Raw genomic sequence first — 13,365 nt, 5'->3', positions numbered from 1 at the left:
TGGCTCTCCTTAGCTGTGGGCTGGTGTGTTTCTCTAGATGCTATGTAAGGACCTGAGCATTCTGCTTGTGTACTTCCTAACTTCCTACTCGTATCTCCACTCTGAGAGGGAGGGGGTAAATGTCATCAGGCAATGTGGTCATGGTACATTTGGGGCATAAGAGGTACATATTTTAAGACAGTGATTCTCAGCCTTAAGTGTATTTCTCATTACACTTAGACACTCATATACACAGGGAGGTGTTAAAACATATTCTTGCCTAGGTACCCCGTGCCTGTCCTTGAACTTGGATCTTTGTGTCTCTTCTGACTGTTGGCAGAGGATGAGCCCCTGCAAACAGCTGCTGTGCATCTTGGCCACCTGGACGCTCAGTGCCAGGTTGCTCTGAGCAGGTTGTGGGGAGGCGTCACTCTGAGCCGACCCGGCCCTTTGCCTCAGCCTCGTGCTTCTCATCACTTCTCATGGTGCCTGCCTGGCTTCCTGCCTTTGCTGTCCCTCCTCCATCAGCAGCATCCCGACGTCCCCTTCCTTCTGCCCCTGCATCCTATGATGTCGTATTTCGGGGGTGTTCAGGTCCTCCTCCGTCACACGCCCATGGTAACTACATATGGCTGGACGCCTGGCTTCCTTATGATGGACCCTCATACCTGAAAATAGAAATACTTGGGCTCCCAGATTGGGGGTGACGCCCCCAAGTCCTTTACTTCTTCCTTTGACAGCAGGAACATTTGAATGCTCAAAGTCCTCACCAAAGCAAGACCAGTGAGGGAAGGACATGGTGACGGGCGATTTCAATGCTTTCTCTGCTGAGTTCTGGGCTGGGGGAGCCCCAAAGGGACTGTCACTCCTAGAAAGTAGCAGAACGGAGGCTGCTTTCAAGTTACTGGTGCTCAGACCAAGGGTGTGTTTCTTGCTCACATGCTGCCTTCTTGCCAGTAGTTGCTGGGCCCCTAGACGTGTCCAAGCTAGAGACTAGGGAGCTTTGACAAGAAAGCTGGACCATCAGGGGGCCTTATAGTCAGCTGGTGGGATGAGCCCCATGATAGAGAGAGGTCTGTGGATGCAGGAAGGTGGCTCATTGCAGACTGGGCTGTGGGAGATGGTCTCCTGGGTACAGACTCACTTGTTATGACCCATCTAGAGCTGGCTGTCTGAGCTGCTGCTGCAGATGCCAAAAGACTGATGGGACGTGGGCTAAAACACTCGCTGTGTGTGGTGGTTCGGAACTGGCGGTCAAGATGTGGTCTTTTGCATAGGAGCATCTTAACATTAGATGGGATGCTTCTGTTCCCCCTACAGATCCCTTTTCCTGTTTTGGGGTGGTAGAGATAGAAATTGTTCATATTTAGTATTTGGTTGTATGTCATTAGGGAAGGGATTGTGCAAAAGGAAATACCCGGGACTTGTTGCTCACTTACCTGCAGTCAGGTAAGGAGGCTGAGCAGAGACAGCTTGTGTCCAGCACCCTGGGCTGTTTGTTGGGTTCCTCACTGTGTTGGTCTGAGCTGGGGCATGGGAGATGTTCTAGCCACTAGATTTTGGGCGAATTCATTTAGGTCTTTGAGCCTAGTCTCCTCCACCGTAGAGGAGGTAAGCGTGAGGATTAGATGCCAAGTGTTTCTTGAAACATTGTCCACAGACGCCAGCACGAGGCGGCTAACTGTCGCCACGTTATTACTGCTTCCTTACTCGGGGGCCGGGCGACTGCCATGCGGCTGCGGATCAGTGCTGCCTGGTGTGGTCACCCTGCCCCAGGTGGCTCTTTTGGCAGAAATGAATGAAATCAAAGTAACAATTCAGTCCCTCCATCACACTTGCCATATCTCACGTGCTGCTTGCGATAGAACATTTCATTTTGGACTTTCCTGGTGGTCCAGTAGTTAAGAATCCGCCTGCCAATGCAGGGTTTGACCCCTGGTCTGGGAAGATCCCACATGCTGCGGAGCAGCTAAGCCCATGACCGCAGGTGCTGAGGCCCCACTCTGGAGCCCACGCTCTGCCATAAAGGAAGCCAATGCAGTGACAAGCCTGAGCACCGCAACTAGAGAGGAGCCTCTGCTCACTGCAGCTAGCGAAGCCTGCAGGCATCACTGACGACCCAGCACAGCCGAAAATAGAGAAATCAATAAGTAAACAAAAATAGAGTATTTCCTCATCTCACAAAGTCCTGTTGGAGCAAAGAAGCTTAACTGGTGCCTATTGGTTAATAGAGGAATTTGTTAAATGGAGCTTTGCTGTTTAAGCCCCATCCCTATTTGGGCAGGTATTTTTCAGGTAACTTAATTGGTCTTTCAAACATGGAAATGCTTTAAACTTGAATATAGAAAAAAATTCCACGGGTCAGTTCATGCTTCTTGTTGGTCAGAAGACATTCTGAAGTTCTTTTGTTTGTTTTCTGTAATGGCAGCCTTTAAGCACAGCCGTCTCTCTTTTTTTCTTGTCTCCAGTGATGGATGTAACGGATATAATAAATGGAAAAGTAGACGATGAAGACAAACAACATTTCATTCCATTTCAGCCGTAAGTATGAGACAATCCAAGTGCTTAATTAACCCCATAGAATATGGAAAATGTGTGTTTGTAATAGTTATCTTTATAGTTCAGTTTATAAATTCAGCATGAATAGCAATTGATTATTTTATAATAACGAGACATCTTAGTCACTTAGTGTAGGGCGTTTTTGTAGCCATAAGAAACCTGGGTCAAAGTTTATGGTCTTGAAGTACAAGGTTTTATGTGTGATCCCTGACTTGGCTTATCACGTAGGACATGCAGAGTTAGAGTTCCTCTCTGGACTTGAACATCTCCTTACACCACGGATGAACTTAAAGTATTTACATTTTCAAAATACAGTACTTCAAATTCATCATGATAAGTTGCTGTCTTCCAAATTAAAAAACCAAACAAAATAAGACTGAATTCTTTTGTAAAGCGAGAAATAATCCTTGTGATTTTTCTGTCCCTGGGTTGCTTCAAGTGGACGCTGCCTGTGCTTGCTATGTTTAGGGTTTGTCTAGTTCTGACCTGAAGTCTGTCAAGAGGTGTGGCGAGCTTGGAAAGCACTCTGGGGAGCTTCATTAAATTGACTCTCTGATTTGAAGCAGTTTCCGTGGAAAAGGTTGAAAGAATTGGTGTTATTTCCCTGGAGATTAAAGCCAGAGAGGGCACTTGGATAATGGTTTGTAGTCCCCTCAAGGGCACTTCTCCGCCTCACACAGAGGTGGGGAGAGAGGAGGAGGAATTAGAGCGGTTTAGGTTAATTGCAAGAGGCGCCTTCCTCCTGGCGGTGTGAAACCTTAGAGGAGCAAATGATAAATCGAGTTATAGTGACCTGTCATAGTGCCCTGCGTTCTTGTCTTTTCTCCTCATTTCTGGTTTCTACTTGATTCCGGGCTTGAGAGAAATTTTATTTTAGGCAGTTTTGATTGTTTTCAGGTGCTAACCAAGGGAGTTTTGAGGCCCGTGATGCTGGTGGGTGGTGGGATGAATCCTGTCCTGGGGCGGGGGGTGGGAGGGCAGGAGGCAGGGGGTGCTTTCCCTTTGCATCCTGTCTTTGCAGGACGGACCACGCTCTTAGTCCCAGGCTGGAGAAGCACGTGTTCCAGGTGGAATAGAGTGGTTCCTTTGCAGGCAGCTGATCTGTTCAGACAGCATCCCCAGGCCTGGCTCAGTAGGAAGTTAGGATAACAGAAAAGCATGAATGTGCTCTAAATTGGGGTTCACATTTGTGTATTTCACCCCACAGCTGGAGGCAGTGGTTTGTTGTGGCTTCATTGCTTTAGAGCGAAGAGCGATTCTTCTGTGCAACACTGTAACCTCTAGCTACGTGTAACGGTTTGAGTTCATGAAAATTAACTGAAATCAGATATTTCCTGCCTCCATCACAGTGGTCCCATCTAAAGCCTTCAGGACCATAAGTGGCTAGTGGCTGCCAGATCAGTCAGTGCCGATGGAGAACGTTCCTCTCATCATGGAATGTTCTGTTGGGTGGTGATATTAATACTGTGGAATCACAGCCAGTGATGAGAGTTACAGAGGGAGCTCGGTTCTACAAAATCTGGAAGTTTGTTTAGTAAACAAGAGGAACGTCATCTTGGAATATGAGCCGATATCATGGTAATCAATAAAGCACACGAGTATGAAATGATAATGAGTTGCCCATGAGAAAAAAAGTGCAGCCCAGTGCTGTTTAGAATGCCGTTTAGATACTAGACATCAGAGTTTCTTCATGTCCAAATGAACCACTGCGTTAAAGTTACCTGTTGCCTACTACTGTCTTCTGGGAAAAGTCAAAGAAAAAAGTTTTTTTGAGTTATGGTTTGAAAAGTGAGAGGTTTATTAGTTTTAGACTCACTAATCTAAATTTCACTGGGACATGTTATGACCTGGAGATGGCAGGTTGCTGCCATCTTTTTCTGTCCTGTAGTGAAATGTCCACTTGTAAAAAAATCACATGTTCAACTCGCATTGTAGTTTGTGACTTCTTGCTCCATTAAAGGAAGACTGATATCCAGATTCATATGTTCAGTGTTAGAGACAAAACAGAAACATGATTTTAATAGCAAAATAAGCAGGGGAAGTAGTTCTTTGGGAAATGCCATGCTAATGAAACCCATTTTTTGCTCCATTAAAACTGATTTATTATATCACAGGGTAAGTTCTAGGGGAGGAATCATAGTGTACATTTCTCTCTCTCTCTTTCTCTGTCTTTTTGAACTTGGGGAAGTAAATGTAAACAGCCCTCAGCTCCCTTGAGTCATGTGGGCTCACGGGATAAATAACACTTGTCCTTGTTTTTGGAGATCATTTTAAACATCACACACTTATCTCCTTGCTCACTGCATGTTGCGCTTGGCTGTGCTACATGGTATTTCTCTTTGCCCATGTCGCCTGTTTGTATTTATTTCCTCAGTCCTGGTACACTTTCTGCAGAAAGCTCCTGATTCATGAGTCCCCTGAACACTGATGATTTATATCCATAATTGTGTCACAGTTTTTAACTGCTCAGACATGGCTGTTGTGTTCTCTGAAGATTATTCCATTGTTTTCACATTTAATTATTTTAGGCTATGTGGAGTACATAGTCTGATGGAGCAGAGTCTGTACTTAAGCTTCCCAAGCAATTGGGTCCGAGGGATCTTTTTTTTTTTTTTTTCATCTTGATTTTGCTTTTCCCTTCAAAGCACCCACCGCTCGACCTATGCTCTGGCCAGGAATTACTGAAATAGAAGACATGGTCATAAACATGCCTTGGGATTAAATGCTGTTCAGTCGTGTTGCTTTCAGATCAGTTCCCTTCTTTGTAAACTGTCTGACAGGCATGGAGTGTAGCTCTGGTGCACCTTTATCCCTGGGGTAGAGTCGGGCTTGTTTGCTTTACTTCTCTCGTGTGGTTCAGCATTTCCTGATCGATGCTCTTCCCTGTCTCTCTTGTCACCTATCCTGTCCTTTGTCGTGCGTTGCCTCGTGCTGACTCTCTCTCACGCTCGGTGGTGATGCTCTCTTGTGTTCCCTTGTTCCCGTCACCTCTGGGTCCCCGTGCCCCTTGTCTCCTGTGGTCTTGGTCGTCCCGTGCCCTCCAGGCTCGCGTTGGACGACGCCATCCGACACAAGCCGCTGAACATGTCATCCCGTTTTTCACCCAGGGTGGCAGGGGAGAATGACTTCCTTCAGACTGTTATAAACAAAGTCATTGCTGCCAAAGAAGTCAACCACAAGGGCCAGGGTACGTATCCTATGGTTTCGTTCCTTTAAGTGTCCATGTGCATGAGCCTGGGAATGTCCTGTGTGGTTTGAATTTTAGTTTGATGATGATCATGACGTTGGTGATGATGGTGATGATCGTGTGTGATAATAATGGTGGTGGTGGAAACGGTGATGGTGATGATAACAGTGATCATGGTAACGGCAGTGATGATAATGCTGATGACGGTCATGATGATAACAATGATACTGATAATACTGATGCCACCATCAGTAATGGTGATAACAGTGATATTGGTGATGGTGATGATGATAACAAAGATGGCAGTAATGATTACAAAGATACTGATGGTCATGCCGCTGACGCTGATAACGCTGGTGGTGTAGGGTAATGGTGTTTGCCCATTGTCCCTGATGTACGTACAGCCTGTGAGGCTCTCCTCACTGGTCATCTTTGTAAGCACTACTGAGAACCAAGCTCCTGGATGAGAGAACGCTGACTGGGATACTAGGATTAAACGCTTGCAAAGAGCCCAGAGTCGATGGGCCAGGAAGCAACTCCTTTGTCTGTCTTCCTTAGACTTCTCCAGCCGTCTCTGCTATTCAGAACACTTGAGTGACTTCAGCAAAGAATGAAATAGCCATCCCCTGCCTGTGATTTCACCTTGCTGCTTAGAGACACACAGACATTCAACGCAGCCCACCTCCCCGTGCGCGCAGTCTTTCTCGCTGCTTTTTCCTCACTCGTGTTGTGAGCTAAGCCCTGCCATGTTGTCTTGTGGGGCTTCCCCACTCCACACCCCTGAGAAAGCGGTTCCGTTTTCCAGGCCAGTTCCCTTTCAGGTTTGTAACTGAGGGGAGTTCTCCTCCCTTGCGCACCTGGCGTGCAGTCATCGTTTTTAATCCCACACTGACAAGTTTCCCAGGGGCTGACCTTCTGTTGGCAGAGGCTATGAATCAATCACCTTGGGCTGGTGACAGTTGGCACTCGCCTGGCCGGGAGGGCTGCTGGAAAACAAGTGTTTGCTGAGGCCCTGCCTCCAGCCGGAGGGGAAGTCACCTTCAGAGTCTCCCAGGCCTGAGACTGGTGGGACAATCCGCTTGTTAGTCCTTGATTAAATGCAGGCTTGCCATGGACTCAGTGGGGCTCAGGTGAACGGACCTGTTTCATTGTCTGGTTACCTTACGTCACTCGATTTTTAAGAAACAATTATCTTGATTCTTTTCCCATTGCCCTGAGGGAGAGTGTGAATCAAGTCTGAAGAACGTTCTGCAGGAATTAGCTGCTCCTGTCCCTCTGCCGGACTGTCTTTTGGTTTGAACCGCCCCTCCCCCCCGGAAAACAACAAAACCAAAACCTCAGCCCCAAACGTTATTGAACCATGGCCTCTGTAGACAGAGCAATTTTCAGCTGACCCAGGACCCGTCTTCTCATCAATTACCAGCCCTCCCAATTTGCACTTTAATTGAAAACCACGGGGAGACCCAATTAAAGCTGTTTGATTGGAGTCACTCTGGGGCGGGGTCCCCAGGCCTCTGGCTTCTCTTGCAGTGTCATCAGAGTTTTGATCCAGTTTTATTACAGGGTCACCTGGGAAAAGTGGAGACTGCTGGCAGGCCAGCCGGAACTTGCTGAAAAAGAGGACCCAAGCCCTGCCTCTGTCTGTCTCCTTGTTACTGTGGCCAAAATCTGTGTCACGGAGATGGGCTGAGGCCAGGCCCGATTCCTTGAACTTCTCGGGGAAGAGAGGTGGTTTCAGGTCATGGTAAGAGCTAAGTGACAAGGGCATTGACTGCTTTCAAGCGGACCGTTGTGTCTTTCTGAACCAGAATGACCTTGGGCCATGTCACTAGCTCGTTGGCCTTGAAACAGACGTGAAGGAGTGACCTTTTTCTGGGGCCCGCTCTTAGGCCTATTTCAGTGCTTTCCAGGGAGAGCTGGGCAGGGCCCAGTAAATGCAGCACAGAGCAAGCTGCAGGGTCTCTGGGGTTTTGCCCAGCGGAGCTCCGATTCCCATCAGTGGTGACCCCTCAAGTCACAGTCAAGTTCATGGAGCCATGGGAGGGACTTGGAGAAACATGACCTGTCCCTTTTGTGCTGGCTTCCAGGCTTTGGCCTAGTTTAGGTTTGCATCTACCTCTTTCCTTTTCACAGTAGACAACATCTCTTATATTTAGCCCAAGTTATTCTGAAGCCTGGACCCAGAGGTCCTGGGATTTTATCTGGACGTTGAATCCTCACGTGCGTCCATCCATCTGCTCCTGTTGTTTGAAATGCGTGCATGCATGCCTGCTAAGTTGCTTCATATGTGTCCACCTCTGCGACCCCATGGACTGCAGCCTGCCAGGCTCCTCTGCCCATGGGATTCTCCAGGCAGGGACACCGGAGTGGGTTGCTGTACCCTCATGCAGTTTATTTTCCCAACCTAGGGATCGGCCCCTGTTTGAAATACAGCATATGCTAATTCCCTTGTGTTTAGCTACTCTGATTAAGCAAAAGTCAACCTGAAATGCACTTTTCCTTTGAAAATTGGCCTCATTTCCTCCCCTGAGGAAGTGTTTTAAGCCTAGCATAAACAGGAAAAATTAATCTCTGTGTTTAAATTATAACAAGCGATGTTACCTACTTACCGGTTTATCAGTGAGTTGAGCAAACTGGTACTGATGTTATCTTCTGATGGGTGGGGGGATGTGGGAGGGGGGTGTCCCACAGAGCTGAGTAAGCAGGCCAGGCCCCCAAGGGCTCAAGGATGGGGAGACCCTGACCTGCCTCCTGAAAGTGACCCCTCCACCCCTGCCAGCACGGCATGTCGTTGAAGACAGCTGACAGAGCCACTGCTTTGCCTCCTGCCTTTGACTTCATTAAGTGTTGGCTTTCTCCCCTTTTATTGTTTGATCGCTGCTCCAGGAGTATTTTATACAAAACGCATTAGCTTTGCAGAGGGAGGAGGGGCGGGCAGGCAGGGCTCACAGGGTCACCGTGCTCTCTCCTGGGGATCCGTGCATCTTGTTTCTAGGCCTTGGAAGTCCCTGTTTCCCCCTTGGAGAAGGGGGTTGGGTGGCGTGAGTCCCCCTTCGCTGTGACATCGTGAAGCAGGGACGGGGCCGCCCTGACTGGGCCACCCAGCCGTGTGGGTGATCCACTGGTGCCCACCGCCCGGTGCTCTGTGGTCTCCGTGGTTTCCCTTCTCGAGAGCCCGAGAGGACTGGGTATTTTTGTGGGTTCATGAAGCTGCCTGTGTACCTCCCAAATCCTCCTCTGCTATCATCCTTCTTGGGAGCATGGGAAATGATAGCCTTCTCAATCCCCTCCCATCAAAATGCTACCTTCTGATTTATCTTCAACATATTATCAACTCTGAAGAGTCATCAGGCCTGGGCGAGGGCAGCACGTAAGTGCTGCCATGTCCTTAGGGTGTGCCAATGCGGGATTCGTGTCCCAGGTGGTCAGATGCTGGTACCTCCCCCGTGCCAAGCTGCTCTTCCCTGGCAACTCTCCTTTTTCTCATCCACCGCTACTTTCTCTTAAGACATTGCCTGGTGAATTAAAAACCGCTGATTCATTGAAATAGATTTCGTGAAGACTTCTAAAAACGTACAAGATATGAATATGTACGAGATATAACATGACTCACACATCTGTTGCTTTCCTAGGTTTGTGGGTAACGTTGAAATTACTTCCTGGAGATATCCATCAGATTAGAAAAGAGTTTCCTCATTTGGTGGACAGGACCACAGCGGTGGCTCGGAAGACGGGCTTCCCGGAGATCATCATGCCTGGTAAGAACGGATGCATCCTTTAGTCCTTCTGTGCATGTGCTGGATGCAGCCACAATGGGAGTGTTTGTGTAGCCTGCCACAAAGAGAGATGTGTACATGGGAACTCAGGCAAGCAGAGAGCGGAGCATGTAAAGCCCAGCGTGGTGGTGGGTCATTCCCACAGACAGGACTGCGGTCAGAGGGACAGCTAACCAGGGATCAGGCCAGGGGAGGAGGTCTCTCTTGGCTATATTAATCGTAATCTGGGAGCAGTCGTGTGGAGTGACTCCTGGTGGTGCAGTAACAGGGACAAGAGGACGGAATGAGCATCGGCCAAAGAGACGTCCAGGTGGTTTCTGTCACCGGCTGGGGAAAACGCCGCCGCGATCGCAAGCAAACCCACCGCTGGTCGGTGCTCTGTTGTCGCCCCAGTCAAGATGCCTGCCATGTCTTCTTCCCGCCTTGTCTGGCAGGGAAGGATGGGTGTGTGACATCCCACTCACCCTGGCTGAGAGCACGGAGAGTGTTTGGCCGGCGATAATGCTTAGTGATGTGGTAGAGGGTGAGCAGGCAGGGGACCTTTCGGAGAGCCTGTGCAGAATTCACTTTTTGGCTCCAAGGAATGGATTGATGATGATGGTGGGGCAGGCTTTCAGTGATGCCCCCAGGTCTGTTCTGTGATCCCTAACAGCGTTTGAATTGTCCAGAATCTGTTCACAATGAAGGGTGTGCAGTTTGGGTAAATACACCCTAGTATGTTCCACGTTTGGAAAATAGCCCTCTGGGTCGGTTACGGGTTAAATGACTCTCCCCCAGAGTGATCCACCACCCTGAAACCCCACCCCCTGGCCTCAGCTGTGAGTGTGCAGGCTGGGGTCACACACCTTGCTGGGTGTCTCACCTCTGCCCCTCTGTGGCTCTGGGCAGGTTACCCCATCTCTCTGATCTGTGTTTCCTCCCAGGCATGAGAACAATACTATTCCTACCTGGAGATCTGGCTGGAGTTAGGATGCTTTAGGGTTTAAGTATCAGAAAGCACGCGACCAGCTCAGACAGCCTCACCCTGGGGATATTTGTCGGTCATGTGGCTGAGGGAGAGAGACAGCCTGCTGCCGGGCCAGCCTGGACTGCCAGCTGTGTTTCTTTGTGTTTCCACCGTCTCCTTTGCAACTTGACTTTATCCTCTGGGGACAGGTCATGCTGGCACCCAGCTTCTTCCCAAATCCCAGTGTCCTGAAGCAGATGACATGCTTTCCATCCAGTATTTCCAAACAGGGAGACTGATTGTCATCTGACCCGGCCTGCTCAGGACTCCTGGGCGCCCTGGACAGTGACAGGCCGGGGTGGGGACAGGTGCATGTTGGCCATTGGGACTTCTCGGAGGGGGCAGCTCCTCCCGAAGACAAAGGTTGGATGAGGGAGACAGGGACACAGTCTGGATGGACATCTGATTAAGAGGAGGCAGGAGGAGCAGGAAGGGACAGCCAGCACACGTGAATATACAGGTTCCGTGAGGAAGCCCGTGATGTTTACACCTGGTTCTCACTCAGGTGTGTGAGTTACCTTGCCAGTACTGCCCCCATCCAACCATGGTTAAGCTTATTATACTGATAATGAGACCCCATATTAAGGTTAATCTGTGATATTTACAATATGATTTCAGTTTCCAAATAATGTTCATATTAATCATCAGATTTGATATCATGAGATCTTGGGAAGCCTGTGAATCTTTATCTCTGATATCTGTGGGACACTTTTTGGTTTGCAGATAATGTTGCCATTAATTACCTAGCTTGATCCTCAAAAGGATCCTGGAAGCCTCCACATGGGTGTTGAACTAATTCCCATCACAATTAAGCCACAGCCTCAAGTCACATGGCTAATAAGCAGTGGAAATGAGGGCAAACCACCCTGTGGTCAGCACTTGCCTGCAGCCCTTGGTGCAGGGCTTTGCTGTAGGTTCCCAGGGAAGAGCCGGTCACTCAGGTGCTTCAAAGTTATCCCTTTGTTTATTATAGGGCATTTCAGGGACATGTTACCTCTGTTCCTCCAGGCAATTACGGCTCATTGTCAACGCTGTTAAACTGATAGGAAAAGACATCTAACATCAGCTAGATGGAGTGTTAGCCAGTCTCACCTGTACAGGACGAAAGCGTGGCACACAGCACATTTAGAGACGATGGGACACCTATTGCTTGTGGAAGTCGTCTGCTCCGTACACAGCTAACGGATTTGGACTTCTAGCGGACGTATCGTTTACATGTGGATTTGAGACGCAAATTTATACATGAGGACAGCGTCACTGTCATCAGGAGCCCTGTGCGCACACGGGTGCTTCAGAGTTAGCGCTTGTTTATTTTAAGGGCATTTCAGGGGCATGTTCTTTCTTCTCCCTCTCTCTCTCCAAGTGACTGGGAAACCTGGGAACTTCTAGTTCACACTGGTTGTGTCTCCCTTACGATTGACAGGCTTAAAGAGTAAGTCTAAACCTCTAAGATAATCTCCTAGTAGGTTTGTGGGAAACCTGTACAGCTGACCATTGTTCTGGCTTGTTTGGTGTGCTGAGTTGGCGCTTGGCGTTCCTGCAGTGAGCAAGCCCGGCTTGAGGGACTCACCCATGTTCTCTGGGGCTGAGGGATGCTGAGAGGCTGGGAGCATCTTACCCTTGTGGGGCACGTTCATTCAGATCCCTACATTTAGCCTGGTAGAACCCATGCCATCCCGCCACATGCGTGTTTATGGAGACACGCATCTCCTTTGCACAGTGGGAGAGCTGGCCGTGCCACCGTTGTCCCTGCTTCTCACACCTTCTCGTGGCCCCCTGGAAATCCTGGGGTCCTTCTGAGGGATCCTGGTGGGGAAGGTGGCTGGAGGCGTGGATGGGCCCACCGCGTCTGCTTCCAGCTCCTTCCTCCCCAGAATGAGAGCCCGGGAGGCATTTGCTAAGACCCTCTCATGAGTGCCCATGAGGGATGCTGACCTCCGTATGGGATCTTACTTCTGGACTGGAGCCAGAATCTCTAGGCCAATCAGACGAGGAGACTCTGAGGTTCAGCCACCCCGCTCTCCAGCACAAGCTGCTTCTCTGGCTGCTGAAGCCCCCTGTGAAGCTGTTGTAGCCCTTTTTGATGACGGCCTTGGTGCTCTGATAGAATTTTCAGGTGGAGAGATTGTGCATACCACCTGCCTGATCAGTAAGGTGGTTTAGTGGTAAGTGGCCCTGAAGGTTAAACGACTTGTCTGAGGTCACACAGCAAGGAAATCAACTCTGAATATTCATTGGAAGGACTGATGCTGAAGCTTCCATATTTTGGCCACCTGATGTGAAAAGCAGATTCACTGGAAAAGACCCTGATGCTGGGAAAGATTGAGGGCAGAAGAGGGTGGCAGAGGATGAGATGGTTGGTTGGCATCACCGACTCGATGGACATGAGCTTGGGTAGGCTCCTGGAGATGGTGATGGACAGGGAGGCCTGGCGTGCTGCAGTCCATGGGGCCGCAAAGAGTCGCACAGGACTTGGCAGCTGAACAGCAGCAGCCTGGACCTGCAGCCTTGCCTCCTCCCCCGGCCGTGTGCACCATCGTTCTGAACTTCTCCGTGGTCCGTATCAGCGATCGCAGCCCTGCTTCCTTCCAGCAGCTGCTGTGGCAGTGGTAGCCACCCACAGGGATTATTACAATGATGACTTTTAAACGAAAGCTTAATTTAATAGTCACATACATTAAAAGCCAGAATAGAGCCATCTAAAAAGCAAAAGAAAAACAAGAAACCAGCGGGATTTTTTTTTTCCTTCTGGGATTCTTGTTCTTTGCCCAGAGCAGGTCGTTTGCCGCTCTTGACACGACCCTTGCTCATGTCCCCCGGGGGAGGGAAGTTGTGTCAGACGTGGGAGGCGGCCAGAC

The 13,365-nt window shown here is 49.3% G+C and overlaps 1 protein-coding gene across 1 annotated transcript in view; it reads left to right on the top strand.

Moving 5' to 3' along the window:
- DOCK1 (dedicator of cytokinesis 1) overlaps positions 1-13,365 on the top strand; it is a 570,389-nt gene that overhangs the window by 90,879 nt on the left and 466,145 nt on the right. Inside the window, exons 11-13 of the mRNA XM_010859569.1 lie at positions 2,448-2,520; positions 5,583-5,725; positions 9,358-9,483. Of these exons, the coding sequence (XP_010857871.1) occupies positions 2,448-2,520; positions 5,583-5,725; positions 9,358-9,483 (342 nt within the window). The remainder of the gene's footprint in view (positions 1-2,447; positions 2,521-5,582; positions 5,726-9,357; positions 9,484-13,365) is intronic.

This window comes from Bison bison, unplaced genomic scaffold, assembly GCF_000754665.1.
Source record: "Bison bison bison isolate TAMUID 2011002044 unplaced genomic scaffold, Bison_UMD1.0 scf7180017864456, whole genome shotgun sequence".
NCBI lineage: Eukaryota > Metazoa > Chordata > Mammalia > Artiodactyla > Bovidae > Bison > Bison bison.
Note: the sequence above shows the minus strand (reverse complement) of the source record. Positions and strands in the feature narration are given on the sequence as shown.